Here is a 17,983-nt window from a genome sequence, read left to right on the forward strand (position 1 = left end):
AGGAACTTTCTGCCTTATGTGGTGGACATGCCCCAAAATTGGGAAATTTTGGAGCATGATCCATGAAGAAATAAAGAAAATACTAAGAATATCATATAGTAAAAGGCCAGAGGCATTCCTTTTAGGAATATTAAACGACAATATCCCAAAAGATCAAACTGAATTATAAGTGATGTCTGCAGCAAGAATTCTGGTGGCTAAGTATTGGAAAGGGAATCAGTTACCCACTAGGGGAGAATGGTTATGTAAGCTTTCAGAATACTTAGAGTTAGCCAAACTGACGGATATAATAAGACAAAAACCAAAAGGTGTAGTGGAATGGGAATGCCTAAACGAATACCTTAAAAGACAAGGTTCGAGGACAGAAATCTGGCTGAGTCTGGAATAACCTTGTGAAGTGAAAGGTTAAGAAAGAGGGATATATATTTAGCTGCTAGGATCGATATGATAAAGAAAACAGGAAGATACAATGAGAGGTAAAGGAGGTGCTGTGGGATTGGTGGAAGTCAACGTTTGTTTTCCTTTTTAGTGTTTATATTATTAATTTGTAAGATTTGGATTTGTTTTTGTGTATTGTGTATTGTTATTTTTCATTTTTTGTTGTGTGGAAAATAGTAATAAAATTTACTATTAAAAAAAATAATCCAATCTGTTCTCCATAGCCTCTCCCAATCTGCCATTTGTATATTATGTCCTAAGTCCTTTGCCCAGTTTATCATAGCCAATTTAACCTGTTTATCCTTTGTATGCCATTCTAGGAGCAAGTTATACATTTTTGACAGTTTTAATATTATTTTCTAGAAGTTCTTTTTGGAATCTTGATATCTCATAACTAAAACCTCTCTTTTTTGTCTATCTTGAAGTTATCATTCAATTGAAAATACTGTAACCAGGGGGGCCGCTAGGGGCGCCTTGAAAGATGGCTGCCAATAACATCTTGTCCAGCTTGCACGAGGTAATTAGAGGCTGATTATGGGGAGTATATCAGCGAGCCTGGTTGCGATGTTTAAAAAGAAAAGAATTGGATAAATAAACGCACATGCTTCAAGAGAAGTCAGGAATGCTTTTATCTGCTAATAATTTTACCACTGAGAAGAAGATCGGGACGGAAGGACGGAAGGAAGGAACAGAGATAACATCAGAGAACGGCCGACATGTTGGTATGTGGAACGGTACGAAAGGGGGGGGGAGACTTTTTTATTTTATTTTTTTGTGAGTATTTAATAACCCTCCGCCTTAAAAAACCGTCTCGATGACCAATTTGCAAGTGGGAGAGAAAATGAACTGTGTGGAAAAAATAATATGTTTGTGAAAGATTTGGAAAGAAGTGAGTCTCTCTCGGTGACGCAGCAAGAAATGTTTTGATGCGTAGGCAGACTTTGGCTGCAAGATGGATGGTCTAGGGAGGAAGAACCGCTTGGATATCAGGCTGAAATCGTAAATCTGAAAGGGCTGTTATCCTCCTGGAAGACTAATTATGAGGCAGCGGGTCTGGAAAGTAAACGAGTGGACATTTAGATTGTATTTCATTGGAATGACAAGATGGCGTGTCTGCTCGAAAACTTGATTGTTGGATTTCTGTGAGAGACATACAAGAAAGCATTACAAAACCCACACAGAGACAAAATAAGACTGTTCCTTTCAATCCACTTGTGGAGAAAACTCGGAGGTGACTGAAAAGGAAAATGAATAATGACAAAGATGAGAAGATGTGACTGGAAACATCACTGCAGTGAGGAAAAGCAGCACGAATTTGGATGTTTGGATTCCTGACGATCGAGAAGCATGAGTACCCCCTGTATTGATATAATTTGGACTAATTGGTATGATATGTTTAATCTGGCAAATGGAAACTTAATAAAAAATATTGAGGGGGGGAGAAAATACTGTAACCAATCTGTTACTAGTTCCCTTATCTCTTCAAAATATTTTAATTTTAACTGATTTTGCACTTCGGTTAGCAGCTCTCTATAAGTCGGCCAGTTACTGGAGAGCCAGCATGGTGTAGTGGTTAAGAGCGGTAGTCTCATAATCTGGGGAACCGGGTTCGCGTCTCCGCTCCTCCACATGCAGCTGCTGGGTGAACTTGGGCCAGTCACACTTCTTTGAAGTCTCTCAGCCCCACTCACCTCACAGAGTGTTTGTTGTGGGGGAGGAAGGGAAAGGAGAATGTTAGCCGCTTTGAGACTCCTGAAGGGGAGTGAAAGGCGGGATATCAAATCCAAACTCTTACTTCTCATGTTCACTTTGCCTGTAAGTGTTCTTTGATGTGCAGTGGGTTCTTCGATGTAAAGTAAGGTGGTGATTGAGACTGAAACTCTTTCCACATTCCATACATTTAAATGGTTTCTCCCTGGTATGAGTTCTTTGATGCAAAGTAAGGTTTCCACTCTGACTGAAGTTCTTTCCACACTCCATACATTTAAATGGTTTATCCCCAGTATGAATTCTTTGATGTGCAGTAAGGCTTCCACTCTGACTGAAGCTCTTTCCACACTCCATACATTTAAATGGTTTCTCCCCAGTGTGAATTCTTTGATGTGCAGTAAGGGTTCCGCTCTGGTTGAAGCTCTTTCCACACTCCATACAATTAAATGGCTTATTCCCAGCATGGGTTTTTTGATGTAAAGTAAGGACACTCCCAATACGGAAGCGCTTTCCACAATCTATGCATTCATATGGTTTCTCTCCTGTGTGGATTCGTAGATGTTCTGTAAGTGCACTCCTACAAGTGAAGCTCTTTCCACACTCCATGCATTTATGCAGTTTCACTCCTGTGCAGTTTCTCTGATGTAAAGTAAGATGGGTATTGAGATTGAAACTCTTTCCACACTCCATAGTTTTTAATGGTTTCTCCCCTGTGTGGGTTTTTTGATGTGCAATAAGGTTTCCGCTCTGGCTGAAGCTCTTTCCACACTCTATACATTTAAATGGTTTTTCTCCGGTGTGGCTTCTTTGATGTAAAGTAAGATGGTGATTGAGACTGAAACTCTTCCTGCATATCATACATTCATATGGTTTCTCCCCTGTGTGGGTTCTTTGATGTGCAATAAGGTTTCCGCTCTGGCTGAAGCTCTTTCCACAGTCCATGCATTTGAATGGTTTCTCCCCTCTGTGGGTTTTTGTATGCTTGACAAGGTTACCAGCACTACTGAGGCTCTTTCCACATTCCGTGCATTGAAACGCTTTCTCCCCTGCTTGGGTTCTTTGATGTAAACTAATGCTTCCACTCTGACTGAAGCTCTTTCCACACTCCACACTGCTACTTCCTGTGCATTCTTCCTGTGGACTCAGTGATACACGGACATCAGTGTCGTGAGTAGTAAGGGATTTGGTTTTCCAGTTCTTCAACACATTTCCTACATGCTTTTCAGGTGATCGTTGATTTACAAAGGTCTCTTTCTGTGCTTCATGCCCCACATTTTCTACAGACACCACAGATGGCTCACCATAATTCTCACTTTTCTGCCCACTACCTGTTTTGAGTCAGAAAAAGAAAATGCAATTCAAATTACAACTCAGAAGCAGAGACACTCATCATAGATCGAGCCCAGTTTTCCACTTCTCTGAGTTTACCATTTTCTCCCCCCCTTTTTTAAATTTTTAATTTTTTTATTGTTAAAATAATTCAACATTAATACACATACATACAATTCATACAACATACCTACATACATACAACATACCTACAACATACCTACACTCAATCCCACAGATAATTCCCATCACCATCCACCATCCAAAGAAATTGCAATTGAGTAGATTGGAAGTCTAACACAAAGGGTGAGGGGTGGTGGATGAGTTTACCATTTTCAAGCATGCCCCCCTCCTTCCTTCCCTGCCCAGCTGAATCTGAGGTTAGCTTCTGAATATGCTTCTGGCTATGAATATGTTGTCTCAGGACACCAACACAAGTCCCTTCCTGCTCCTCCTCAAACTTGCTGAGCTGTGTCTGCTCATGTCTCCCCTTCCTCAGAGCCCCATCCAACTGGATATTATCCTTCAACCCAAATGACAAAATACAAAATAGCCAGACACTCCTAGTGCTACTGCTGCCATGGCTCTCTTCCCAAAAGCAGGGAAAGGCAAGATCTTAGCTCTCCTGCTGAGGGATAGCAGAGGGGACACGTGGGCCCAACAGAACCCCCCTGGCGCCCGTGAAGAGGATCTCAGCTCAGTGGCACTACAGAGGACATTTTAATTTGGGGTGCATCTCAGCACATGGAAGGGAAACCTCAGCCTGGAGGCCGTCTCTGCTCTTTAGAAGAACACCCTGTGTGGGCAACATTATGCGGCTTGAGAGTGGCTTGCCTGTATGCTGTGGGGCCAGAGGCATTTACAACGAATGTAAATGCGACCTTTGGACAGGAGCAGAGCTTCCACACACCCTTCTCTGTCCTCCATCCAGGCTGGCAAGAAGCCCCATCTGATTTCAAGGAAACAACCTAGCCAGACCAAAAACACTCAAGGAAGATGGGAAGCCGGTCAGGGTCTGGGGAGAAGAGAGTCCCAAGGGCCAGTTGGAGAGGTTTGAAGGCTGCATTTGTCCACCTGGCCCCACAGGGGCCAACTAAATACTGATAGGAAGCCCCAGAAGCAGGACTTCTCTTTCTTGGGCCAGTATACCTGAAGGAGCATCTCCACCCCCATCGTTCAGCCCAGGCACTGAGGTCCAGCACCGAGGGCCTTCTGGCGGTTCCCTCACTGCGAGAAGCCAAGTTACAGGGAACCAGGCAGAGGGCCTTCTCCGTGGTAGTGCCCATTCTGTGGAATGCCCTCCCATCAGATGTCAAAGAGATAAACAACTACTTGACTTTTAGAAGACCTCTGAAGGCAGCTCTGTTTAGGGAAGCTTTCAATGTTTGATGTTTTATTGTATTTAATATTCTGTTGGGAGCTGCACAGAGTGGGTGGAGAAACCCAGCCAGATGGGCGGGGTATTATTATTATTATTATTATTATTATTATTATTATTATTACTATTACTATTATTATTAGAGCAAAAGGGGCCCAACAACACAGCTAAGTGCATACCTGCTGAGCTATTCCCTTCTTTGGGGTTCTGGAGGAATGAATCTTGTCCTTCTTCCCAATAGGAACTGAGGTCAGATTCTGTCAAGCAAAGAGATAATATTTGCTACGTTTGGCCACAAATCACCTGGCCGTTTCAAATCAATCCGTATCTACGACTGCAAAGGTAAAGAGGAGGGATTAGCATATCCAGATCCTATAAAGACACGCAACATGAGCAGGAGAGTGACTTGTGGTTCCCACTGTTACAAGGGTGTGTGTGTGTGTGTGTGTGTGTGTGTGTGTGTGTAAATGGATGTAGCTTCAGAGAGCAAAGCTGCAAATATCGTACATACACATAAAGAGGGACCCAGCAGGCTATTCTTATTCCTACTCTGCATGAATAAATGGCACAGAAGAGTGGATCCACACCTTCAACGTCTAGCAGTCCAGAGGCATAAAAATCTGCCCTTACCTAGAGAGGCCACCATCTCATAATTCTCCTCCATGACTTCCTTGTGCAGAGCTCTTTGGCCACGATCCAGCAGAGCCCACTCCTCCTCCGTGAAAAACACAGCCACCTCCTCAAAGGTCAAGAGGGCCTGGATGGTCACCAGATTCTGGAAGAAGAAGAAAAGATAACTTTTTTAAGGTCCCTTCCCTACTTGACACACAAGCAAGTGTAAACTGGGCTACTTCTGGGACTCTCTCACTTGTTGCCACGATGCACTTCAAAGCAGAGAGCAGCTCTTTGATGTGAACAATGGAGAAATACAGATTCATTTAGGGTTGGAGACATTTACACAGAGGGCAGACCTATGACTGGCAAACAAATATTAAGCAAAGCTAGACAACATCTGGAACTGGCTAAATGTGCCTCAAATTATACCTTTTCTAACAAACCAAACAGTTACTGCACATGCCTCTAGACGCTAGACCAGGGGTAGGCAAGCTAAGGCCCGGGTGCAGGATGCGGGCCAATCGCCTTCTCAATCTGGCTCGCGGACGGTCCGGGAATCAGTGTGTTTTTACATGAGTAGAATGTATGCTTTTATTTAAAATGCATCTCTGGGTTATTTGTGGGGCATTTTTTCCTCTTCAAAATAGAGAGTTGTTTTTATATGTTTGTTATGTTCAACAATTTTGAAAAAACAAAACTTATAGAATACATATAAATTTAAAGGGGGGGGGGAGCAGGGACCAGTCCAGGGACTGCAAGGGAGAGACGGGGAACAGGAAGAATGTCAAACTTTACATAGAAGCTTTAGAAAACCATGTCTTGGCCTTTAGGGGACATTTAGCCTGGGTTTGCCCAGTCACTCAGGTTTGTGAGGTTTTAGGATCATATCCAAGACCCCTTAATGAGGTTTCATGGAAAACCCGCCTCTCTAGGAAGTGGGAGGAGGGGTGGTTGGCAGGCGATTCCCCCTCCCCTCACTACAAACATAAATTCCCTTGCTCCCCAAAAAGCTCTATTTCCCCATTTGCTTTGTGAGAAGGTCCCAGGTCCAATCCCTGGCAGAGGCAACGAAAGAGACCCCCCCTCCCAAAAAACTCACCATGTGAATGAAGGTTGCACAGTGTTACATCCCCCCCCTTTAACCCCATGGGAGAAAAGATCCCTCATTATTACACCTGTTTACAAAGGGGGGCAGGGCTGTGTCTGAGGGTGTCACCCCCCCCCCGTTATAACAGCCCCTCAGAGCAGCCTGGTGTCGTTAGGCCCGTTTTGCTAGAGGGGTTATGCACAGTACCTTACGACAACCCTAAAGGGAAGTCCGGTGTCATTATCATAGATAGCTTTTACAGTGGTACCCCGCAAGACGAACGCCTCGCGAGACAAAAAACTCGCAAAACGAAAGGTTTTTTCGTTTTCGAGTTGCCTCGCAAGACGAATTTCCCTATGGGCTTGCTTCGCAAAACGAAGCTTGCCCCAGGGACAGCGGGTCTTCTCTTTTGAAGCAAGGGGCGGCGGGGAGAAGCGATCTTCTCCCCGCAGCCCCAGGTCCGGGGACAGCGGGAAGCGCTTCCCGCTGTCCCCGGACCTGGGGCTGCGGGGAGAAGATCGCTTCTCCCCGCCGCCCCTTGCTTCAAAAGAGGTCCGGGGGCAGCGGGAATCCCGCTGCCCCCGGACCTCTTTTGAAGCAAGGGGCGGCGGGGAGATCGCTTCTCCCGGTGCTCCGAAGCGGGGTGGGGGGGGTGGGAACACCTTCCCCCACCGCCCGGCTTCGGAACGGTGCTCCGAAGTGGGGCGGGGGGGGTGGGAACACCTTCCCCCACCGCCCGGCTTCGGAACGGTGCTCCGAAGCGGGGTGGGGGGGTGGGAACACCTTCCCCCACCGCCCGGCTTCGGAACGGTGCTCCGAAGCGGGGCAGGGGGGGCGGGAACACCTTCTGAAGGCTGGCGGGGGGCAAAAGTCTTTGTCCCCCCTGCCTGCCTTCCCAGGGGCTTTTAAATCGCCCCGGACAGCGGAGAAGTCCTCCGCTGTCCCGGGGCGATTTTAAAATGCCGCCCGCCAGCATTTTAATATTGCCCGGACAGCGGAGAAGTCCTCCGTTGTCCCGGGGTTTTTTAAAATGCTGGGGGTGGGAAGAAAAGCCCTTATCCCCCCCCCCCAGCCTTCAGAAGAGGTCCGGGGACAGACTGTCCCCGGACCTGGTCTGAAGGCGGTTTCCCTAGGAACGCATTAATTGATTTTCAATGCATTCCTATGGGAAACCGTGCATCGCAAGACGAAAAAATCGCAAGACGAAGAGACTTGCGGAACGAATTAATTTCGTCTTGCGAGGCACCACTGTATTTTAAGGCAGGGTCCTGGATGTTGGGCTATGCTATTAGGGGAGGGGGCGTAGCTCCAAGGCAGAGCAGCTGCTTTTCATGCAGAAGGAGGTGCCCGGTTCAATTCTTCGATTCCTCAGGGGCAGCCTTACCATTAGGCAGCCTCAGGTGGTTTCCTCGGAGCAGTGGCGTAGCGTGGGTTGTCAGCACCCGGGGCAAGGCAAGTAATTTGCACCCCCTAACCCCTAACCTGCCGCCGCTGCCAGCTTCTTCTTGCTGCTGCCTGGTCTGGTCTGGTGTGGTTCTCTCCCGCGCTCAGCGCTGCGCTGGGTGGCCGCTGCACTGTCCCTCCCCCAGATAGTCCCTAGCGCTCTCTCCGCACCGCACGCCTGGCACCCCCCCCTCCACAGTGGGCGGCGACCGGATCGGATTCGCACAGCCAGCACTGCAGTGAGAGAGAGTGAGTGAGCCTGGTAGGGTCAGAGAGCTGAGAGTACGAGGGGCCCCCCCCATGTTGCGCCCGGTGCGGCTGCCCCCCCCTGCACCCCCCCGCTACGCCACTGCCTCGGAGGGCAGGATCCAGGGAAGATGCAGACTGGAGGCGAAGCCTGTCTCTCCCCTGGAGAGGAGCAGCAGCAGCCGGGGCGGAAGAAGATGAATGACCAAGACGCAACGGCTTCAATGGGCTTCCAGCTTCCGGCTCCCCTGATTGGTTCGCCGCCGCCTCTCGGGTCTCTTCTGATTGGTTCTCTTTTTCCCTGGCCTCCATTCATACTGTGTTCCCTTCCTGCAACAGAATCACTTGCACTTCTTGGCATTCTTCTGGTTATGGATACCCTTTCCCACGATTATTTTATTCCAAATAATAACGCATTCCAAACTGTGTCAGAAGTATTTCATTTTGTTTTAGTTGAGATCCCTGCATTGCAGGGGGTCGGACTAGATGACACTTGGGGCCCCTTCCGGTTCTATGGTTCTAATTCCTCCAGTTAATTGGGGCGGGGGAGGGGCAGTTTCCCAACGAAGCCCCAAGAGCAGGAGGGCAAGGGGGGGGCAGCTCGTCACTTCTGGTTCCCAACCGACCACAGGCTGCTCTGTAGCCATAGCTCTAGGGTTAGGCAGTCTCTTGGGGGGGGGGGGAGCGTCAATGGATGGGAAATCCGGAAGGGGAGGGCTGATTGCCAGAGAGGACAAAGAGGTAAAGATGCAGAGTGTTGGAAGGGCAAATATATAAAACTGCAAAATCAAGGCAGGTGTCAGTCAGCGCTGATGGCATTCTCCCATGACTGCTAGTAATGTTTTGGTGCAACGTTGCCTGCTGTTTTGTTCCTTCTGCTTCCAGAATTCCACGCGCTTAAATTTAGCAAGCACTAGTAAAAAGCAAAACAGGGGCATCCCCATGCCGAAAATGGATGGGGGCGGAATGGGGTGGGGGCAGAACGGGAGAATCCCCAATGAGTCCATGGGGCTAGCCGGGGGGGGAGTTGGGAAAGGCAGCTGCCCACCCCTAAATCAATAAAAGTACATAGCTAATCGAGGTTCTGCCCCCCAAAAAAGGCCTGTCTCCATAAACAACCCCCCCACAAGAATCCTGCTTCTCCCCATGCCACTGATGTGCATCCCAGTGGCCCTGAATGTAAGTGGAGATTTCTGCCCCCACCCCCACCCCACAGGGAAGCTGCAGAAAGACTGTTCTTGGTCAAGGGAGCCGTGGACTCAGAAGATTGAAAACCACTGGCATAAACAAACAAACAAACAAACAAACAAACAAACAAACTGCAAAGCTCTTTTACGTGGTATCAGCCCACCCACCTGCACCTCTCCCTCTGCCTTTTCTCTGCTGTTAGGGGTGGATTCTACCACCAGCCCCTATTTCAGAAAAGATGGGGTGTGCGTGGGGTGCTTTTAAGCAAAATGAGCATTGTTCTGGAAGAGAAGCGAGAGAAGGTGATATAAGTAACAACAAAAAAACCAACTGCTCTTTTTCACTTATGGGGTACCCAAGAACCCATATAGAGACCTTTTGTAGGTTTGCTGTCGGTGGGAGAAAATAACAGAGGCCAACCAGAGAATATTGAGAAGCAAAGAAGCTAGTAAGCCTGATCTTTATTAACTGTTGCAACAGGGTGCTCACAACCCCACGCAGGAGGCAGGAGGGACCCCGAACAATGGCGCGCAAGCCCTTATATAAACCACTTATAAATGTCATCTCCAACTCCTCAAAAGATTCCATCAACGGTGTCTCCGAAAAATTTTAACACATCACTTGGGAAGAAAGGCGAACTAATATCAGTGTACTGGAAGAAGCAAAGATCACCAGTGTTGAAGCAATGATTCTTCAACATCAACTTCCTCTGACTGGTCATGTTGTGTGGATACCTGATGATCGTCTTCCAAAGCAACTACCCTATTCCAAACTTAAAAATGGAAAGCGTAATGCTGGTGATCCACAAAAGAGGTTTAAAGACTATCTCAAGGCAAATCTAAAAAAATATAATATAAACACTGACAACTGGGAAACACAAGCCTGCGAGCGCTCCAATTGGAGAACAGCCTTTACCAAAGGTGTCGTGGGCTTTGAAGACACTCAAACTCAGGATTCAAGGGAGAAACGTGTTGCACGCTTGGCAAATCCATACCATGATCAACTCTCGCCCTGAAACCAATGTCCCCACTGTGGAATGACATGTGGATCCAGAATTGGCCTCCACAGTCACTTCTGGACTCATTGTTAAAACCGTGTTTATGGAAGGCAATCTTACTCGGCTATGAGGGATCGCCAAAGAAGAAGATAGATATTTGAAATTGCCTGCCCTGGAGCCCAAGACTCCCATACATCATACATACATCAGAGAAGGGGTGGTCTACAGCAGAAATCCGAGTGTGTTGTTTTTCTCCTGTCTGCCAGGATATTGGATCACTGATTGCATTACCTGGGCCATTTGGCCACTCTTTTGTGATGTTAACTACTTAATTCCTGAATCCAGCTCACAGGCTCACCCTATTCATACACAGACACAACCCTATTAATACACAGACAGGATTTGTGAATAAAGAGACAGTGGGGAGGCTTTTCCATTTCCTTCCTCTTTGCAGAGAAATATTTGAGGTGCCTGAAAGAGTCAAAATGACTTTAGGACTGTTTTCCTGTACTTTTTCCAGACATGTGGTTTATATAGTTATGTATGTGTTTGCCTTGTACAGTTATGAACATTTTATATATGTAAGACCTTAAAATCCCTATAACACCCCTTTTTATTTCTTTGTTTTTATTATTCAAATGTTCTCCATTTAAAGTGTGTGTGTGTGTTTGAACATGGAGCCAGGCCTGTTGGCCCTCATAATAACTTTGCTTTATTCGTATCCGTGGGTCTCTCTTCGGAGTCCAATTCTGCTGGGGGATTCCCCCAGGCTTTGCGGGGCCCTGGCACCTGGCACAGTGACTTTCAATCACCTTAAACCCTAAGGGTTTAAAATAGACAGTTACTGAAAGACGGGATGCCCCCCCCTTGTTTGGGTCTGTGATGGACAGCAGAGCCAAGCCAGTCAGGGTGCGTAGTCTCTCAGAAATACCACCGTGGGTCTGGAGCCTCGCTCTGATTGGCTCCCAAGACAGCGAGGGGCGGAGCCAGCCCTTTTGGAGGGAAAATAAAAGGAGCCATTTCTGAGGGAGTTTTCTGAGAGGGAGAGAAAGGGCGGGTTGGGAGAGGGATGGGCTGAGGGCGGAAGGTGAGGAGAATCTCCCCTGGGAGAGGAGGGTCTGGGGAGAGGAGGAGTCAGGCGGGAAGAGGCTATGGGGAGAAGCCATGGGGAGGCGGAGGAAAGCGGAGTGTCCTTCCAGTGAGGAGGGGGAAAGGAGACCCCCCCCCCGCAGGCCAGTCCCCAGGGCTGAGGGGACCCCCTGGGCCCGCGAGACTGTGACTGGAAACCCCTCCGGAGTGGCTGGGAGGGAGAAGGGCCCCTCGCTCACGAACCCCCCCCCCAGGTCTGAATCTGTGGTGGAAGCAGGGCTGCGTCCCGAGGACTGAACGGGGACAAAACTCAGGGAAGGAGCAGAAACCCAGGGGGAACATTGGCCCCCCCCCCCCGTTTTTAGAAAGCGGGAACACCCGCCTTAATTATTATTATTTCATTTACCCCCCACCCGTCTGGGCGCAGGGCACTAAGCGGCCTCTGAGCCGAGAGTCACAGAGAGAACTCTGCACATGCCCCGGAGCACCCGGGTTCTGGGAGGGGAGGAGGACAGCCAGCCAGCCCGGGGGCTGTGCTCAGCTTGCGAAGGGTTAAACCGACCGGAGCCGGAGTCCTAGAGAGGACAGGAAGTGGAGAGGCGGGGCGGGTCCTCCAGAGCCGAATCCCCTCCCTCCGTGCCCAGTCCCTTGTCTCTTGCCTCGGTTTCCCTCCTGGGAAGAATCCGGTGAGTCTCCTCTCTCTCCCCCCTTGGGGTGCCCATGGGAGAAGGGGGTCCCGGGGCTGCAGGGGGAGACCCCCGAGTCTGGGGGCAGAGGGGGGTCCTGCCCCCCCATTCCTCTCTGCCAAGCCTGGGAGGGGGCCAGTTTCCAGGGGGGGGGGTCTGCAGCTCTGCTCTTCCTTGGCATCCTCTTTGGGGAAGGAGGGAGGGGTCCGGGGGGGGGAGAGGGCATGCCCCCAGAATGCCCCTTCCAGTGGAGGAGCCCCTGCCAGGCCGGCCTCCCCCCCCCCGGCAGACCCTCCTCCAGATCAGCTCAGGTCTCCAGCCCAGAGCCTCAGGGGAAGCCTCTCTGGGCAGGGGCCACGCCTGGGGCTCCTCCGTGGAGAAAAGGGGAGAGCCAGAGGGCTGAGCTGGCTGCACTGGGCTTGCCAATGCAGGGAGGAGAAGGAGGGGGCTCTGGGTGGCAGGTCTGCCAAATTTTCTCTCTGATCCCAGAGTGAGCTTTCAAGGATGTTCCCCATCCTGGAGTTTCTCTGCAGCTGCTGCTATTGCAGAATGTTTTATTTACATTAAACTTATAATTTTCACAGTGCATAGGTAAAACTGGAACTCCAACCCGCAGGAGCCAGGGATTGGACAGACTTTTCTAAAGGGAACTAAGACAATCTATACGGAATATATGGCAAGCATGATTGTGAATAATACTCTCTTAGAAAAATGTAAGATACAGTAGGGGACATTTATTTATGTATTATCAAGAAGAATAAAGCAAGGATAAAAGACACCTGATGAGGAGATTTCACCCCTCCCATACCCAATAATCTCCTGATGATCTCCTGATGGTTTCTGCTGACTCTCCAGAGAGGAGGAGGCGTGTCCTGCCTATCTACTTATTCTGCCCAGCAACATATCTGTGTGTGTGAGAGAGAGTCAGTCAGTCAGTCAGTGTATCGGAGAAAGTGAGAGTGTTGGAGATCCTAGAGATAAGATTGATGCTAAGTGCAGCTGCAGACTCTCAGTGTAGCATTGATTTATGCTTAGAATATTCAGCTCTGTATATAGTTTTTTATCATAGTTGTAGTTACAGAATAAAAGGAAGATATTCTACAGAGCTGCTCTCCGAGTGGTTTATACTCTGCAAGACTGTGCAAAACTCTGCTGCGCAACGACTGTATTATTGAGACAGTGAATCCGGTGCTCTCAGCTATAAGCTGTGAGTCCACAGCACTGTGACCTGTTCCTGTGAGAAAGGAGGTCTCTGGCGGTGCTACCCAGCTCGCCTAGCCCAGTTGGGGTTGAGGTGCATGAGTCCAGTTGGTGCACTGGCTCTAGGGCGATGCTGACACCTACTCCCCACCTTCTGGGACAAAAGAGGGATTATCAGTCATTGTGTGGCTCCTACTACTAATGGGACATTGGTACTATCTCAAAATAGACTAGTTCTATCAAGCTACCCTAAGATTTGGGAATCTTGCTCCTTCCTCTCTCCCAGAACCCTGCAGCTTGTTGTGGCTTCTCAACTCCTCAGGAAGGAAGGAAGAGACAGATCCTGCAAAGCGTGGAAGGATGGAAGGGGGAAGATGGACGGTTGACCTGGTCAGGTTGTCTCCTGCATCCCTCCTCACAACCTCTGAGCGTTCCCTCCCAGGGACTTCAGAGAGATCTGGTGAGTTCCAGGGGAGGGGAGATGGGGATATGGACGGATGGAGCCAGAGAGGTATTGGGGCTTGCTCAGGGGGGCTCCTCCACCTGTCTGCCTGTGCCTTTGTCATCTGCAGGCAATTTGAGCTAGGAATTCATCCCAGCTCTCTGACCACCGCAATGTATTGGCAGCTCAAAATGTCTAAAACCAGCACCATGATTGAATGCTCTACCAGAAAACTTACCGATCCATTGGGCAGCACTGGAAGGCATGACTCTTGAAACATAGACTTCCGGTTTGTCTGCAAAGGGAAATTGCGAGTTGTCTGTCTAAAAGACGACCATTACTGGGGGTTTTGAGCAGTGGTGGTGAGTGCCAGGGTTAGACAGCCCCCCCAAAACCCCACTGGTAGTGGGGTGTCGAGGGGACCAGCCAGGCATGAAGAGGCTTGATGCGATTGCCGGAGCCCCAACACTGCATCGGCAGCGCGTGGGGTGTGTGTGTGTGTGTGTGTGTGTGACAGTGGCTTGAACCTGCCCATGGCTCCAGTGCAGCTCAGAAACCCGAAACCAGAAATCGCCACCTGAAGCAGCAGACTTTAAAAGGAAAAAAGGTATTGTCAACAACAATGGAGTTTTCAAAATAAAAAGAATTGGATTTGATTTTGATTTGTCAAAGACGGAATCTAAACAGGAAGTAAACTTCTGTATTTTGAAGGGAAGATTTTGCAATACAGACTTGTGAATTGGGAAAAAAACTTTGTTTTTTGTTTTTTTAAATAATGATTATTAACTGGCCAATCACATCAAATTAAATCACATCGCAGAAATTCCAAATTACAAAGCCAAATTTTTAAATTTTGTTTGGGGAACCCATACTTCAAGATCCAAAGGGGGATTCAGATCATCTTCTTAGTACTGCGTTAATGTCCAAATCAGTCCCAATCAGTCCAGACAAAGTTCATAATTCTATCCAGTCTTATCTTGTTGTTTCCACATCATATCTTATTCATATAATTTCTCTTTTTCCTTTATGATCTCTTCTGTTAGTCTCCTTAAGCCGATAGCAAGTATAATGATCCTGTGTGGATTTCCCGTTCCTCCACTAAGTCCAGATGGTTTCTATATATCTCCTTCGTAGATAACATCGCTCTTTCCATCGTAAATTTTGGCATTTGTCGCTCATAAGTCCCACCAAGGAGTTGATCCACAATATGTAAACAACTCTATTTCTCTCTTTCTCCTCCCAGACCCAGAGCTCCAACAATGCCTCCCAAAATGGCGACGGTATTTTTAACTGCGTCATCCCAAAACTCTTAGCTTTCCAGCTTCATCTTGAAACATTGCTTTGGATCGAAAGTTTATCTCCACACAGTCTTAAATCCACAGCTTGTCCTTGATTTCTGACTCATTAGGGGAGGGGGTTCTTGTTAAATCACATAAAAAAAGGGAAGGAGACATTGGTGCTATCTCAAAGTAGACTAGTTCTATCAAGCTACCCATAGCCTTTGGGAATATAATCACAAGAGGAGCGTAAAGCTCACCTCTGGAGTTTTTGGAGGATATACATGCCTGGTGTTCTTAAGAACACTGCAGATTTAGAACATGTGGAAGATCTATACTTTGATTGCTTCCGTGCCAGGGTGGGGGCCACATTTTGGGACTGGAGACTTGTGAAGATGGTGTATAAGCACAGATGATATCTAAGGAGGAAGGGTGTATTAGTTTCCTGGTATTTCAAAAATGTGGCATCACCGGCTCCTCTGCTTCCACATACAGATTTGGTCCCCATGCAACTCCTGACAGAGGTGGATATGGCCACAACATCTGTTTGGCTTGTGATGAGAGAGCTCAAAGATTGTGAACAGGGCTCTCCATACAAAGCACCTAGCATGGGGGCACCTACATGTAATATCTACTCTGCTATTTTTTGCCCATACTCTGGGGTTGCAGTTTTCAGGCTTGGGGACAGGACGGTGACTGGTTTTTGTACCAAGTTCTGTCAATTATCCCCACTGAGTTCAATGGATCTACTCTCAGGTCACTACTGTGCAGACCATGCCAGGCTTGCATGTGGGGTGAGGAGCATACAGAAGAAATTGGAATCACTGGAGCTGTTTAGAAATGGGGCTTCTCTTGGGAAGGGGCTGCCCCATTTGTGCTTCTCCAGGGGCAGGAGAATATCTAGGGCAAGAGAATCCCTGCAGGGCCTCTGAGGCTCCCTTTGTTTCTTCCTCTCTCCCAGGACCCTGCAGCTTGTGGTGGCTTCTCAACTCCTCAGGAAGGATGAAAGAGACTGAATCTGTAAACCTAGCGAGGATGGAAGGTGGAAGATGGACAGTTGATCTGGTCAGGTTGTCTCCTGCATCCCTCCTCACAGCCTCTGAGCGTTTCCTCCCAGGGACCTCCAAGAGATCTGGTGAGTTCCAGGGGAGGGGAGATGGGGACATGGATGGATGGAGCCAGAGAGGTATTGGGGCTTGCTCAGGGGGGCACCATTTTGGGCTCCTCGACCTGCCTGCCTGCGCCTTTGTCATCTGCAGGCAATTTGAGCTAGGAATACATCACAGCTCCCCGGCCACCGCAATGTATTGGCAGCTCAAAATGCCTAAAACCTGTACCGTGATTGAATGCTCTACCAATGTCAGACAACTTACCTATCCATCAGGCAGCACTAGAAGTCACGACTCTTGAAAGTAACCTGATTCTGGGCTTCCGATTTCTCTGCGAAGGGAAATGGTGCTGCAGTGCGAGTCGTCCGTCTAAATGACGACCGTTTCCGGGGCTGTTGGTACTAAAGGGTTAAGAGGTAACAAGTCACTCTAATCACTGAGCAGCTGGAAGTCATTAAGCATCCAGGAATGTGAGTTAGTTTGTATAAATAGTCAGTTCACCCGTGTGTTCTCGGCCGCTCTTTCCCCGTGTTTGCTGATATGAGTTAAGTTTAGAGTAACGTTTTCTTTATGCCGGAGATAAAAGCATGTGTGCTTTATCACCAGGGTTTTTTTCTTTTGTAAATAAAGTTTTTCCTGAGTTCCAAAGTGCTTGCTCCAGGATTCTTCATTGAAAGGCACTGACTCTCCTGCCTCCTTCAACCGCTGCATGAAATTCTTTGCTGAGATAGGATTTATGGCGTTGGAAGCGCACTGGACGTTTACTTAACATTAAACTAATGTGGGGGTGAGTGCCAGGGTTAGATACCCCCCCAAAAGCTCCAAGGGTAGTGGGGTGTCGAGGGGACCAGCCGGGCGTGAAGAGGCTTGCCGCGATTGCCGGAGCCCCAACACTGCATCGGCAGCAAGTGTGTGTGTGTGTGTGTGTGTGAGAGAGAGAGAGAGAGAGACAGTGGTTTGAGCCTGCCCGTGGCTCCAGCGCAGCTCAAAAACCTGAAACCACAAATCACCACCTGAAGCAGCAGACTTTCAAAGGAAAAAAGCTATTGTCAACAACAATGGACTTTTCAAAATAAAAAGAATTGGATTTAATTTAGATTTGTCAAAGACGGAATCTAAACAGGAAGTCAGCTTCTGTATTTTGAAGGGAAGATTTTGCAGTACAGGCTTGTGAATGGGGGAAAAAACTTTGGAGACACATCAGTCTTTAGATGCTTTTTAAACTGCACTTTGTTACTCTGGATACAAGAAGAAACTGTAGCTCTTTGTTCTTTGATTCCTAAAAAGGAAGATACAGGAATGATTGGAGTACTCTGTTTTTTTGAATGGGGATGCAGATTTTATGAATGAAAGCACTGAAAGGCTTGAAAACATTGCAAATTCTTTTTTAAAAAACCTCTAAAAAGGACCCTGGATCTTGGCAAGTTCTACCAAAGCTTGGCAGGAGGACACTTCCATAACTTGGAGCAAATGATTCAGCAAAAGAAACACAGCCCAGAATAACTAAGGAGATAGTACAAGAATACTTGGCTAGTTTAGATGTATTCAAGTCTCCAGGGCAAGATGAACTGCATCCAAGAGTATTAAAAGAACTGGCAGATGTGATCTCAGAACCACTGGCAGTCATCTTTGAGAATTCCTGGAGAACAGGCGAAGTCCCGGCAGACTGGAGGAGGGCAAATGTTGTCCCTATTTTCAAAAAGGGGAAAAGAGAGGACCCAAATAATTACCGCCCAGTCAGTCTGACAT

General features: G+C 48.0%; 2 protein-coding genes across 9 annotated transcripts in view; one reads left to right on the forward strand and one right to left on the reverse strand.

Moving 5' to 3' along the window:
- Positions 1 to 1,801: 1,801 nt before the first annotated feature.
- On the reverse strand, positions 1,802 to 8,136 carry LOC309527385 (uncharacterized protein). The gene is made up of 4 exons (XM_082214206.1): positions 7,942 to 8,136; positions 5,486 to 5,630; positions 5,035 to 5,112; positions 1,802 to 3,476 (listed from the first exon to the last, which is right to left on the reverse strand). Exons 1-4 carry the CDS (start codon positions 7,942 to 7,944, stop codon positions 2,230 to 2,232), a joined length of 1,473 nt encoding a protein of 490 aa, XP_082070332.1. The 5' UTR covers positions 7,945 to 8,136; the 3' UTR covers positions 1,802 to 2,229.
- Positions 8,137 to 12,042: 3,906 nt separating this feature from the next.
- LOC309527264 (uncharacterized protein) overlaps positions 12,043 to 17,983 on the forward strand; it is a 44,150-nt gene continuing 38,209 nt past the window's right edge. For 2 of the 8 annotated variants that reach the window (XM_082213931.1, XM_082213928.1), the window contains exons 1-2: positions 12,043 to 12,206; positions 13,693 to 13,866. In XM_082213931.1, the coding sequence (XP_082070057.1) occupies positions 13,767 to 13,866 (100 nt within the window). In that variant the 5' untranslated portion in view covers positions 12,043 to 12,206; positions 13,693 to 13,766. Of the gene's footprint in view, positions 12,207 to 13,692; positions 13,867 to 14,213; positions 14,456 to 16,086; positions 16,261 to 17,983 lie in introns of those variants that run through there. The other 6 variants (XM_082213929.1, XM_082213930.1, XM_082213924.1 and 3 more) reach the window with 5 other exon arrangements.

This window comes from Podarcis vaucheri (genome assembly GCF_965113315.1).
Source record: "Podarcis vaucheri genome assembly, chromosome: 2".
NCBI classification, from domain to species: domain Eukaryota; kingdom Metazoa; phylum Chordata; class Lepidosauria; order Squamata; family Lacertidae; genus Podarcis; species Podarcis vaucheri.